The following is a 15,020-nucleotide window of genomic DNA, read 5'->3' on the forward strand; positions in this document are numbered from 1 at the left end:
TAACGTTTTTCAAAGATTTAGTTAAAATGCGTGAAGTCAAACTAATTATTGCTAATCCTGATGACGTCATATTACCGATGGCAGCGACTTTAGTACTGTCATTTACTAAAAATTGAATTAAAATGTTATTTGAGAAGTGTTATAGGATAAATAGAATCCACTACTTAAGTTTTTTAATATGTAAAATATCAACCTAGTCTAGTTAATCGGTATTTGTCTTGACAGTCTCGACAAATACTGATTAACATAGACTCCTGATGAATCCTTTATATAACCAAATAAATTAACTTCTTTGTGGTTCAGATATCTCCCCTAAAGAACATCTAAATCGGCAACCCCTTCCCAAATCGCCCAGGGGTCACCCTGTCCATTGCCAAATTAACCGAATGCATTGTGTCTACAACATTTAGTCTTTGGCGAATAAAATTTTCCATAAATTAACCACATCTTAATCATTTTCAAAGAAATATTAAAATTTGGTCTCTGCTCACTCTAATTTGCTTCCATGATGCCTGTTCTAACCTCTATGGAAGCAAGGTTTTCAAATCAGATTTTTATCCATATTCCACTAACACAAATGTTCCTTAACAAAACCATAAGCATATAGGTTAACAAAACAAATTTCAATTCATAAATTATTATATTTAAACATAAAAAGATGAGAAAAAAGCAGTGTAACACAATGTAATAACAATTATAATAAATACATACATTGTACCAACAATATAATAATGAGATTTATAAACGTTCTTAAAACTATAAGTTTTAATTAATTTTTTAAATACATAAACAAATATATCCTTAATACATGTACACACACAAAGAAAAAAGAGTGCTCATTGCTTGCTTATGGATGCTGATCGAAGAAAAGTGGTGAGTTTCTTTTGTCACCAGGCCCACAGGAACCAGTTGGTGCTGGAGCCTGTGCCAACTCACCTGACCATAAAATTTACTTTTTTGTCCTAGTACAGTATAAATATAAAATACATTATTATACATACAAATTTCCCTTAAATACAGATAGCTTCAAATCTGTCTCTAGATGAAGTGTTATAATATTATATTAAGACACTAACTACCCATTAAAGGCATACGGTCAGGGAATTAAGGACCTTATTTCTCTAAAAATGGATAATAAATAAAAATTACATTAATTGTTGTAAACCAAATCTAGCTATTGCATCACCTTAACTGAACCATGATGGAGTGAAACCATGTCATCCCTCTCGGCAATTTTAGTTTTTGAATTATGGACCATTGCCATAATTCAATTATTTTTACAAAATGTCATTAAAAAATGGAATATGGTGGTTATGAAGATGGTTCAATAAAGTAAATTTAGGAACAAATCAAATTATTTTTGTTCAGGTAATACTTTGTTAGACCATTAAATAAGTCAGTGGTCTGTGACAATATGCCTTTAACAAATGAACTGGAGTGCTGTTATATATTCAATTTTGTTTTTTGCCATTAACCTAGTATACTGCACATTTATTACACTATTTATCAACAATGAATAATACATGCAATTGACTTCATTAATCCAAACTAATTCAATCTGTTTTATTCATATGGAATTGAGGAATGTGTTCACTGGACTCATCATGTGAAGAAATTCCCAAATATCACAGCATCACATGTGTATATACATTATAGGAGTTTCATGCATGCATGCCTACAAATAATATTCTGCTCAAAACAATTTAATTCCTGATATGAACTAAATATGACTTCAACAAATCAAGTGCCACCACTGTTACCATGTCAAAAAAACACCAAAAAAACAACAACATGTCACTAAGCAACTCTCTAGTTGCATTTGGTACATGTACAGTAAGGCAGTCTTTTTTACCAAGGAATCTTCCTTCAATCTAGTTCAACAACAACTGAAGTCCAGCACTCCTGAAGAGCCACATATAGTTTGTCAAAGGCAAGGAAACTGAGCTCCCAAAGGGAGTGAGATCTGTAAAGGGGTTAGGGGCGGGGGGCTGGGGGGGGGCATACTCCCCAGACAATTCTGAAATAAAGATGCTCAGACACACATTTTCATGGAAATTTAGATTGTATTTGAAAAAAAAAGGACACTTAAAACAGATGGGGTTAAATGGTGACCCACCTCTGGATCTGCCAATGCTAGCGAGAATTTTGTATGCAATGCATCTCTCAATTCAGCTGACTGTAGGGTAGTAACATTCATAATCTACATATAAAATAAATGTATTTGCACACCCAGTGACCATTTTGCATTTTCTTCCTATTGATTTTTATCAATTTTTAATCAGTATCTTCTTTCTTATCATTGTATCAGACATCACCCAATGTTTTAAGTTCATTTTCAGTTTGAAAATACCAACATATCTTTTGTCTTTTTTCTACAAACACAAAGAATTAAATCATTGCTGTTGTCTACTGGTCATTTTCTACACAAATCAACAGGTTTTCTGATATTTAAAGATTTGAGAAACTTAATATTTGAGGTCTATTTACGAATTTACGAAGCCTGTTTATGTCTTACACGTGTGCAACTACATGTATTTACAATGCTTAAACACCTGCATTTAAAAAAAACAAGCTTTTTAAATTACCTACAGTAAAAAAAAAAAAAAATGTTTAACAATTGGAACATACTAAGTCACAACATCCTGAATAACAAAGTTTTAGAAAAATGTATAAACTGGAAAATTTGAAATAACAAGGTTGAAATAACAAGGTTAACAGTTCATGAACTGAACATGAAATAACAAGGTTACATTATTCTGTGGTTACTATGTACACGGATGCCTATTTTCTGTTGGCTACCGAAACTGTTTATCAAATAATAAAAGCCCAACTCAACATATTTACTTCAGACAAGATTTTAAATCCTTGTTTCAAGATAATATATACAAATAAAGTTATGTGTTATGATAAACACGAAACATATAATTTTATTTGTTTATATTTCAAAAACTCTTTACGGATGCTTTAAAATGTAGCATCCTGCAAATAATGACAAGTTGCGTAGCAAAAATCAAATAATTATGATTTTATAATTCTTCAAGATTGATTGCAGGATAAAATAAATAATTAACTGGTGCCTTAAAATACCAATTGTATCCTACTCAGGTCAATAAAGCCAAGCCAATATTGTATGCCAAAAAGGCTAGATAACATACTTCATTTGACATAAAATGATATGTTAAATAAACAATAATTTCTTTAATTGATGTACTACAATTCCACAAATGACAATATGGAGGTAGTTTTGAGGATGCAGTTTATTTTTCAATACTTGCCGATTAGAGCAAGAATGGTTCATACCCATTTCCCACCTCCATATAATAATTTCTTGAACAAAAAGAACTAAGTTATGCAGATTTCTAAAATACATGTACATGTAATAAATAATTTACGCAGATTTATGCAACAATAATCAATAATTTATGCAGTAGTGTTGAAGATGCTAATATCACAACCCACAATGGAAGGGGGAGTATGGAAGAACTCCGTCAGAATGTTAGTAAATACCTGAATCTATCCCAACCACCAACTATTTCTATGAAGATGCTCAACTGAAGTTCAGCAGTTTTATAGAACGAGATAAAAACATTAAAGGGACTGTGCTGAGTTTTCTAACATTGTTTCTGAGTATCATAGTCTTTTTTTTTTTTTTATAATAACAAAGAAGACATATTAAACACATTTGCTTGTTTAATTAAAGTTAAGTTTTTGTTCAACGACACCACTAGAGGAGGCTGATTTCTTAATTATCGGCTACTGATGTCAAACATTTGGTAATTTTTACATATAACTTTACAGAGGAAACCTGCTACATTTTTCTCAGTGGGGGCAAAAGACACTGACATTTTAAATAATTTTAACCATGAAAAGGCTTTATTAGTTTGGATCCTGTTAGCAAACTCAGAAAAGTCTCTTTAAGTTGATTTTAAATATGAAACAATTTTAACCGTGAAAAGGCTTTATTAGTTTGGAACCTGTTAGCAAACAGAAAAGTCTCTTTAAGTTGATGGATGACATTGTTTTCGGTGATTATTGTAAGCTAACCCAGATTTCACATTACCATTATCCCAGCTCATCTAATACACTGTATTAATAAGAGCTGGTCAAAATTACCCAACCCGAAATATACACAAACAAAACATACCCATAAACATACTTATAGTCCATCTCATCATTCTATAAACATGTTTTTTGTAAATAATTTCAGTGTCGTTTGACATAAGAAGAAAAGCAAAATTGTTTTGGATATAACAAAAAATATACTATTTTTGTGTGCAATTTACAAATCAATCAGTTCAGATATAAATAAATTGTAAATGCCATAGTATGAAAAAAAAGATGTTGCCAGTGTACCTAAAACAAAACGTACCTACTAAACGTATCCAGTACAAAATACAGTTACTAACCCTCATTCCAGCAATGAAACAATTCCTGATTCATTCCATGAACTTCATATGACATCTTGGACCATTCATGCAATTTATCAATATTATATATTTCACATGTGTAAAAAAAGTCAGTCTATCGAGTATCTTCATATTATAATTTTGTAAATTTAATCGTGTTATTCGAAACAGTATATATTACAGACAGTCTAAACTTCCATTTAATTAAATGATTACTTACAGTAACAATTTGGTCATTATTCACATAAAGGTCTTAATGATAGGGGATTTTACAGCCATTCGACACACTTACAAAATATTATACGTAAGCAGAAATAACAGACGGGGCTGCACAGATTAGCGAATGGTCTACAAACACACCCTTACTGGCCCACGTCTGGAGAAAGACACACAGTACCAATTACAATTTAATCATTATGTCAAAATAAATGAGCAAATGATTCTTCAATGAGATGACATCTCAAAGTGAAAAGGTCACAGTCACAAACATATCTGTTTCCAACCCACGTCTTTCACAAGCCTCGTTATTCGGCAATTTTGTTGACCTCTCGAGATGACATCTTCACATGAGACAGCTCGCATCCATACACATCACTCTTTCTCATCTCATTAGCAGATCTTGATTCAGCAGATATTTACTCAGCAGTTCACAACGTGATCATCTCTTAATCCACCAGTTACAACCAGCTGGCCTCCTGGAAAAGTTTCGATAATTAATATTATCTATTAACCTATATAGTCCATCTCATCTTCCTACAAAAATGTTTTTTATAAATAATTTCAGTTTGGTTTGACATAAGAAGAAAAGTAAAAGTTTTATATATATTTTACAAAACAATAAATAAATAACTTGAAGTAAATTCCATTGTATAAAAAATGATGTTCCCTGTGGGAAGGACTATAGTTTTTAAACACTATGGCATATTTGTCTCAATTAGAGCTATTTTGAAATCAAACTTTACTCATATTTTGTTTGGATTATCCATTTCCATACATTCAAGACTTTCTGGTGATCCTGGTTTTTCTAATATCATGAAATTCGTTTTTCATATTATTAAAAATGCATGTACCTCTGAGAAGTAATAGTTATGGAAACACACTCTAGTCTATTTTTAAGGGGATTTCGCCATTTTAGTATCACAGACTCTTGTTTCACTCTACTGTAACTTCATCCAAATGTGTTACATGTAGATTAACTAAACTTAGTGTCAATTTTCACATGTTGATACTAGGGTTTGCGACTTCAGCTATTGGATATGCTGTAGCCTGCCCTGCCACATTTTAATTTAGATGTATATTGCAATAAACTGAGCCAATTGTTATCAGTTGGGTGAGTTACAGCAAAAACAACATACTTGTTAATGCTGTCATTGCTGCTCTATTTAAGGGTGGCAGGTCACCCTGCATTGTCGAACTGAACAGTTCAGGCCATTTTAAGGGCCCCTATGGGCAACCTAGGGAGACATGTCAGCACCATACAGGTCCAATTAACGAGCTACTACTAAACTCCAAACCTATACTTAGCTCCCTACCTTTCCATTTTGATCAACCGTTCAAAATTGCGCCTAAATTCCTTCATCAATGTGCACCCATTCTCTTTGGCTTAATCCTACGGGACATGTCAAATTCAATAGCACCATACCACCCTCCGCCAATTACCGGTTACAGTCAGACTGGTGGTGCTCCCTTGCATCTGCCAGTGCAGGAGTTTCCCCCCCCCCCCCTCCTCCTCCTACCCACCCTACCTTTCCTGTCCTGGATGGAGGAGCCGGCTAAGACTGGCACCTGTGCCCAGGACAGGCATGCACTACAACAGCTTGCTCTGAATGTCCACGTTAAACAATCCATTCCGTTCCTACATTGTCAAAGCCAGGATTGTACATGGGGGGGGAGGGGGGGGGGGGGAGTGGGGAGAGGTACCATGAATTGTTCTAAAGGATGTCAAAAAAATATAAAATATATAATTTTGCCATCCTTCAAGTTTTTTTGCTTGGACCCTTTATTTTCACCCATGTAAACTTATAAGCTCAGCTGTTGGCAATTAGCAGCTTGGCACTACATAAAGCCAAACAAAACAATACCAGTTAATTAAGTGCTAGTAAGTGTATTTAGTAATTACGAGTCAGAAGCCTAATTTCCAGTATAGTCAAATTTATGTGTACAACTCTAGTTCTATTCCGTGAACTCGCCATGGCAAAACAGACAATTTATTTGGGTTAATATATACTACTCAAAAGAATTTAAGGGTCAGATGATATTTTCGACATTATTTTCTGAATGTCAATTATATTAGCTAGACCATAATGTCACGCATGGTATTGTTCCATTTTGACGAAAGTGGGTCTAAGCAACCCATAAATGAATTAAAATCCACTGTCGTTGACACTGTCGACTAGTTCTAATGGCGAAAACATGCTTACATTTGCAATTAAATTAGGGCGAAAGCGAAAGGTCTGCTAAGTGCCCATAACTTGCTTTTTCACAAAGGGCTTCATTTGCACGCTTTGCATGTGTATTCCATGTTCCCAATGCTGAATTTCCATATAATTGGAGCTTGCGTTCGTGTACGGTGCACACTCCAAATTCGATAATGGTACGACGTCAACTGACTATCGAAGATCGAGGAAGGGCTATTGCTTGGCTTCAGAATGGCAATACGCAAAGAAATGTTGCTCTGAGGCTTGGTGTCAGTCAGAGTGTCGTTGGCCGACTGTGGCAACGGTACCAAGTAACGAATTCTGTTAGAAATCGTCCACATTCGGGAAGACCGCGAAGCACTACAAATAGAGAGGACCGCTACATCACCAATATGGCTCTACGTCAACGCACAACCACTGCACGCCGATTACGTGACAATCTGCGGACTGCGACTGGAACTCGAGTGTCTGATCAAACCATACGCAATCATCTGAGAGCCAATAATCTACGCTGCCGTCGCCAGGCTGTTCGACCACCACTCCTACCACGTCACAGAATGGCCAGACGTCACTGGTGCACACTTCATCTGCGGTGGCAACGTGTTCAGTGGGGTCGAGTGATGTTCACTGATGAGTCCAGGTTTAGTCTCCAGTTCAACGACGGTCGGGTTCGTGTCTACAGACGTCCTGGGGAGCGCTTTGCTGACGTTAACGTTAGACAACATCACCGGTTCGGTGGTGGCAGCGTCATGGTGTGGGGCGGCATCTCTATCCACCACAGGACCCCCTCTATGTGGTGGATGGCAATCTGAATGGAATCCGCTATCTGAATGAGATTATCCGGCCGTTGGTTCTCCCAGGCCTTCAGCAGATTGGCGGCGGGGCAGTTCTGCAGGATGACAATGCCAGACCCCACCGCGCCAGGGTGGTAACGGACATTCTCAGACAACAAGGTATCGCCAGGATGGATTGGCCAGCATATTCGCCTGACTTGGCCCCAATAGAGCACGCCTGGGACGAATTAGGCAGGAGAGTTCGAGATAACCATGCCCCTCCGGCCAACCTTCATGATCTGGGTCAACTTCTTATGGCAGAGTGGCAGGCCATTCCCCAAGAGTTCTTCAGACGTTTGATCAACAGCATGAGGCAACGATGTGTCGAGTGTATTCGCACCAGGGGTGGATTCACACACTATTAAACGAATGTTCTAATGTGTAAAATCCATGTTTGACAACCTTCAACTTAAAAAGCATGTCATGTGACTTTCTTGTATACAGTGACGTTTATTTGTGTTTTTTTGTAAATATGGAACAATAAAGAAAAAATTTGGTGTAGTTTACATCATCAATCTAATACACTCTGAAACTTATTTGGTTATAAATTTTTGACCCTTAAATTCTTTTGAGTAGTATATATGAAAAAACCCTGCTGACTCATCAGTTTTAGATATATGGTGAGTTACATGAGTGGTAAATTATTTTTTTTATTTTATATTTATGGTGCGGGGGAAGTCTAACATTTGACCTTTCTAATTATCTAGATTACAATAAATTTGCTAAATTCAACTTCTGTTTGTATTTGGTACAAGCAGTCCAGTTGCAACTGGTAAGACCAATAGATATCAGGTCAGGTCACTCTATTAACAAGTCTTTATCTAATTAAGGTTCAGACACGTCTATCTTGGTTACAACTTTCAAATCTGCCAGTGACTGTCTGGGACTAAAGTGGGAGAGATGCTATCAGCACAGGAGTTCTAATAGAACTGTGATTATGCTGATTACCTGAACCGAGATCAAGGTGATCATCATCCAATAGAACGGTGATTATGCTGATTACCTGAACCGAGATCAAGGTGATCATCATCCAATAGAACTGATTTTGCTGATTACCTGAACCGAGATCAAGGTGATCATCATCCAACAGAACGGTGATTTTGCTGATTACCTGAACCAAGATCAAGGTGATCATCATCAAACAGAATGGTGATTTTGCTGATTACCTGAACTGATATCAAGGTGATCATCATCCAATAGAAGTGATTTTGCTGATTACCTGAACTGAGATCAAGGTGATCATCATCCAATAGAACAGTGATTTTGTTGATTACCTGAACTGATATCAAGGTGATCATCATCCAATAGAACGGTGATTTTGCTGATTACCTGAACCGAGATCAAGGTGATCATCATCCAATAGAACAGTGATTTTGCTGATTACCTGAACCGAGATCAAGGTGATCATCATCCATGTCCCTGTGACCACCACCTCCCAAGTCTGGGTTTAGATCCAGCGGTGGTTCATCGTCGTCATCGTCATCCAGCAGGTGGTCGGCATCGACCCTATGACGTAGGAGGCTGTATCGACGACATTCACGAAGCTTTCTGTAAAGAACAAACAAGAAATGCTTACAAAAGAAGAATATTTGTTTAACAATATTTCAACACATTTGTAACCTACAGCTATCTGGTGTTTAACATATGGTTACTGTGACACTTAGTCTGAACAATGAGAGAAGAAACCTGCTGTCACAAAATAGGTTACTCATACCAAAACACAGCATAAATGGATCCTTTATATATGCATTTTCCCATAGCAGGACAACATGTCCAATGTCCTTTAACATACCAGTCATAAATATGTAGTATATTTGTCAGGCCCTAATCTTGCCGGTGAAATCAGCGGGTTTTTTTGCCAAAAGTCGACTAAAGTCGCCAAGTTATTAACATTAGTAAGAAGTCGAAGTCGCCGTAATATTCTGGACCTAATCAGATTTCAAAAATGAAATTACACAACAGACGTCAAGACCCTGACTTGTTTATTATCATAGCTTGCTTGGAACTTTGTCGCCATATGTCGGACATTGTTTTCACTTTGCTGCCCGACAGTATCCTCGAGTAAACGTGATGCTGTGACCAGTCAAGTGTTCTTAATCCTTAGCCACATTCATTTCAGTAATGCCAGACAATACTAATGAATAATATTACATTTTTAATAAAATATAGAACTGTTTTGTTTAAATTTTAGTACCGGAAGTAGTATTTTATATGGAAATATTACGATTAGAACAGAGTGTAAAATTCTGAATTTTTCTGATTAAACGCAGAAACTGGCGAAATGTTACGAATGTACTGATAAATGTTCACTTGGTCTATTTTTATCAAACTTCTCTTTCTTCTGGGAAGGGATAATTCACTTCTACTTTTTCAATTCTAGATTAGGGCCTGATTTGTATGTTCTTCAAATATAAAATACACATACATGTACAATAATCTGTACAAGAACAGTGATGTAAATGAGTAAAAACATGTCAGTGACTGTGAAGGGATTTTCTAGTGAAGCTAAAATTCAGTTTCACACCGTTTGTAGTAGATAAGAACAAGCCCAGTGACAACAGCAGCAGCCACGAGAATGGGAACAGCGATGAAGACCGGTCTCATGTTGGCTCCCTTCGGTTTCACACCAGCGTTCGGGTCATTCCCTGTTAACACACACATCGAGATCATGTGAAATTTTTTGTCATATACGAATGCTGGTCAACTCACCCCAAAACCAACTCTCCCCAGTGTTTGGTCAACTCGCCTCAAACTTTACTTTCTGTACATAATTGTGATGAAATTAAAAAATGGATGTCTACAACTTTGGTTTCATTTTATTTATTAATATTACAGTGAAACCCCGTAATTATGACCACTTATTAAATGGTTTTATATTGGGGAGATCCTAATATCAGATAATCAATGAACTGTCAAGCCTATTTCAACGACATTTGTCAGTTTGTCCCTTATTTCCGTAACAGGAAAGATCAGGAAGGCTTTTGGACTCTGATTGGTGTGCATATTCAATAATATATATTTAATGCACATTACTGCTTAAACTATTGGTATATTTAATTAATAAAACAGTAACGATATAACTCATATCATTACCGTTTTAGTCTATTTTTAAGGGTATTTCACTAAACAGTGTGGAGTGAGTTGAGCTGCTTCCCACCTATACCACTCAACTTTCGCTATGTGTTATGATAAGCAATTTGTGCACATCTTATATTTGTGCAACATGTGATCAAAGAGATTATGCAGTTTGGATGTCCCATACATCACCATAGTAATTACATGACTACAATTTGATATGTCATCCATTGGACACAATAAATGCAGCTGTTTTACTTGACATGTGTTTTCCAAATGTCCTTTGTGAAATTTGAGTAGATGAAGAACGTTATACTTATTTATAGCTTTGTAAGTATTAAAAAACATTTTGATCTACTACAATCATTAGGAAGAAAAACACACCAGATATACACACGTTGGTATTTTCACTATGCTGATTCAAGTTGTTTTAATTGTTGAAACAACAGCATTTATTACAAAACATATAATAATGGCTAAAAAATCATGAAAGTCCCTTTAATAAAGTTAGTCTTAGTCAAAACCCATAATTGGCTATCTATAAAAATCTTTAAAAATCACACTAGTTAAGTCTTTTTTTTCAGCTACAGCAGCCAGTCGTATGGCCTTGTGTCAGTAGTGAGTCTCGATTTGGATCACAATTAAAGTGACTGTCCCGAGTCTGCTATCATTGTAGCATGTTTTTGAGTAATAATTTTTTTTTTAACGACTAAAATTACATACTGAATATAGCTTCTTGTTTAAAATATCATTCTATATTCAATGTATTTCTTGTCATGATAATATTAGTAAGTAGCCAAAACTGAATTTCGTCTCCCAGTATTTTCGGACATACGAAAAAACTAAATATTAGAAAATTTAGTGATGTTTGACGTAGTTCAAGTACTAGGACAATCACATATATATTTAATATATAGTCATATTTTATACAGAATTCTGTTATTTAATACACAATTTTAGTCATTAAAATGTCTTTGTCAGTCAGCAACATGTTAACAATGGCAACAAACTCAGGAGTCACTTGTGGCATAAATTGTGGCAGAATTCTGTTACCGTAACTGTGCTACACAAAGTTTCCTGCGTGGGATGATCGGAGATGAAATCAACAAAGGTAAGAGTTTTAGAAGTTAACATGTGAGACATTTTTTTTGTGACTACTGAAAAGTAATACTTAAAACCTACCAGTATCGGTATCGATATCATTAATCAAAACGGCTGTTCTTGCTTTGATCATGGATGTCTGGTCAGATGTCTTAGCAAGATATATGGCCAGTGTCTTGTTCTGCACATATTGGATAAATTCCTTAGTAAGCTGCAGATATAATAAGGATAACAATATGTTTAAATAACTACAGTGAAATGTGGTTTAATCAAACCTCAAGTCAATGGCTTTTGACAAAAACTTTTAGTATCTTTTATGCATTCAAACTAGTCTAAGTGTTTCAACTATTCAGCATGTTATCTAGCTATAGAATTTGAATGTATGTCGTTTGCCAATTAAAATTTTTATCCTCTAGTCACATTAAATAAAATTAAAATTTCACTTGTTTTATTAACAAATCTGACACAAAGAATCCTTTGCCTAACAAATACAGACCAGAAGACTGAATCACTTCTGAGTTCAAATTCTTATAATATTAATCCATTCATTGCCCACATGGACTCAGTTACAGGAAGTAACATTTGCCTTAAAACAAGATTGCATTTGGTTGCTTATTCACCATTGTCAGCATTTCATTTTCATTCATTTTATCTTTCAGCATCAATAAAGTTTGGACTTCAAACTGAAAGATATTTTATTATGGTTATATTATGGTTTTATATTTAAGAGCCCTTAAAAGCATTTAAGGATTATGTTTCAACATATATGTAATTCTAGAACGATTTGTGCATTTTTAGCATTAACAACATAACTAAAGTGTAATTATACAATCTTTATACAATCATACTTGTAAACATATTAATGTATATACCATAAATATATAATTTAAAAAAAAGAAAATGTCCTATTATGTTTTTATTTCAGGTTGTGTGACTAAATATGAAATTTCCAACTTTAAGGTATCTAAAATAACATTCAGGCTATGATTAGCTGTACAGAAATAATGGTCACCAAAACTATTTTAGTAGAAGACTTCAAGGAAATCTTCAATCTAGTTTTAGTTTAAATGTTACTAAATGTTTAATGGCAGTACTACCACTTCTACTCACCTTCTGATAGCTTCGTTCACTTTTCTTTAATAGGAACTCTGGCACAAATATTACACGGACTGTCAATGGTTTGGTCGCATGTAACATAACATCGAATCTATCCTGGCCAATGCCGATAGCCTGAAGATAAAGAATATTAAACATAACTCTTGTTATCTTTGTGGTATACATACTTTTAACGCATGGTTTCAGGGCTATAAAATCAAGCATTCTTAGAATACTGCTAAAGCAATACATGTCCACATCCAACAAATTTTCATATTTCCTAAATTCAAGGGGCATAACTGTCAAAAATGGGACACGCTCCATAAAAGTTAAGTTTGTTTTTGTTTAGCAACACAACACCATTAGAGCTCATTTGATTTATTAATCATCGGCTGTTGGATTAGAGAGACAGATATCTGTACAATTAACTCATTAAGCTTGTCATTAAATGTTATATATTGATTCCATCATATTCTAAAATACATCTTATAGGTCTTATTTTTTTCACACACTATCCCAAACACTGAGCTGTCTATTTGCTGCAGGCAATATTTTTTTCTTTGCAAAACATATTTCTTTTGACCTGCTATTTAAAACATATTTTATTTTCTAGTTCAAGCTCTGAGTTATCTGCAGAACAAGCTGATAAACCCCAGGTAACAGAGCAAGACTAACCTCAGTAATTTGACGTTTTATCAGGTTTAAAAATGTTATTCGTCTAGGAATGTCAGTTTCAAAATCAAAGTCGGAAGCACCAGTAGTAAAATTAAGCTCCACAAATGAGGCATTGTCTGAAAATAAAAATATATGTTAATTAAAAGCATATTTTGGCCTACATGCATATCACTAACTGAAAAAAAGACAAATATGAAGTAAAAATATCACAATTCTGACAGGGATGAAGCTGCTATTTGTCAAATTAACAATCTATAGGCTGTCTCATCCTCCTACAAACAGTTTTTTGTGAATAACTTCAGTTTGGCTTGATGTAAGAAGAAAAGTAAATTTTAAAGTGTTTTGGAAATACATGTGTAACAAAAAATACTATTTTTGTGTGCAGTTTAATAAACAATGGGCTATGAATTTTTTTTTTTTTTCAATTTTATATTATGAAAAAAGGGTTTCCAGTGGGAAGGACTACACATATTCAAACAAAATCAACCTACACCTTTTACCAGAAAAAGTTTTTAATTTTTTCCGTCAATAACATCGTCCCATTTCGCTTAACACAAATTGAAAAAGGAAAACTTTCAGAAATAACAAAAATGTTCTATTTTTATGTTAATATTTGAGAAAATATTGGTAAATATATTATAATTATTACCCATTTAGGCTGAAATATCTGAGATAATATTTTTTTGATAACTGCACAGTGTGCAAATTGGACTGGACATTTAAATGTGTTATAAACCTGTTTTTTCTGTCGATATATAAGAAATACAATACATGTACTACATCCATTAACATACCATTTATCTTACAACTTATTTTAAAATGTATCCAATTTAATTTCGCTTGTTAGATACAAAGTTAAAGTTTGTTATGTTTTACGACACCTCTAGAGCACATTGATTTATTAATAATCGGCTACTGGATGTCAAACATTTTATAATTTTGACATATAGTTGTAGAGAGGAAACCCGCTATATTTGTCCATTAGTAGCAAGAGATCTTTTATATGCACCACCTCAGAGACAGGATAGCACATACCATGGCCTTTGATATACCAGTCGTGGTGAACTGGCTGTAACAAGAAACAGCCCAATGGGCCCATCGACAAGGATCAATCAAGTCTGACCATGCCGTACCATTGAGCTACGTCCTGCCCCTTGTTACATACATTTTGAAACAACTGGTTGTAAGACAATTGGTATCTAATAGGCCACTCATGTTGCAGTCGTTATTTTTCCTTCCAAATACAGCATGGAATATTTTATATACATTTCATATATAGATAGCACAAACCATTTCCAAGATAGGATGACTAAAACCAAATGCTTTCATCAAAAAGAGGTTGATCCCATGATGTATCATCCCAGCTCTCTCAATAAAATGTTAAAGGTTGGTAGGTGGGGTACAGTTCATAATGACAT

At 34.8% G+C, this 15,020-nt stretch overlaps 1 protein-coding gene across 1 annotated transcript in view; it reads right to left on the reverse strand.

Annotated features, from left to right (window-relative positions):
- Nucleotides 1-1,299: 1,299 nt before the first annotated feature.
- LOC121382714 (VPS10 domain-containing receptor SorCS3-like) overlaps nucleotides 1,300-15,020 on the reverse strand; it is a 48,640-nt gene continuing 34,919 nt past the window's right edge. The window contains exons 20-25 of the mRNA XM_041512263.1: nucleotides 13,603-13,718; nucleotides 12,943-13,062; nucleotides 11,914-12,043; nucleotides 10,181-10,301; nucleotides 9,041-9,204; nucleotides 1,300-5,101 (exon numbers count right to left, since the gene is read on the reverse strand). Coding sequence (XP_041368197.1) covers nucleotides 5,046-5,101; nucleotides 9,041-9,204; nucleotides 10,181-10,301; nucleotides 11,914-12,043; nucleotides 12,943-13,062; nucleotides 13,603-13,718 — 707 coding nt within the window. The 3' untranslated portion in view covers nucleotides 1,300-5,045. The remainder of the gene's footprint in view (nucleotides 5,102-9,040; nucleotides 9,205-10,180; nucleotides 10,302-11,913; nucleotides 12,044-12,942; nucleotides 13,063-13,602; nucleotides 13,719-15,020) is intronic.

The sequence above is a fragment of the Gigantopelta aegis genome, chromosome 10 (assembly GCF_016097555.1).
Source record: "Gigantopelta aegis isolate Gae_Host chromosome 10, Gae_host_genome, whole genome shotgun sequence".
Classification (NCBI taxonomy): domain Eukaryota; kingdom Metazoa; phylum Mollusca; class Gastropoda; order Neomphalida; family Peltospiridae; genus Gigantopelta; species Gigantopelta aegis.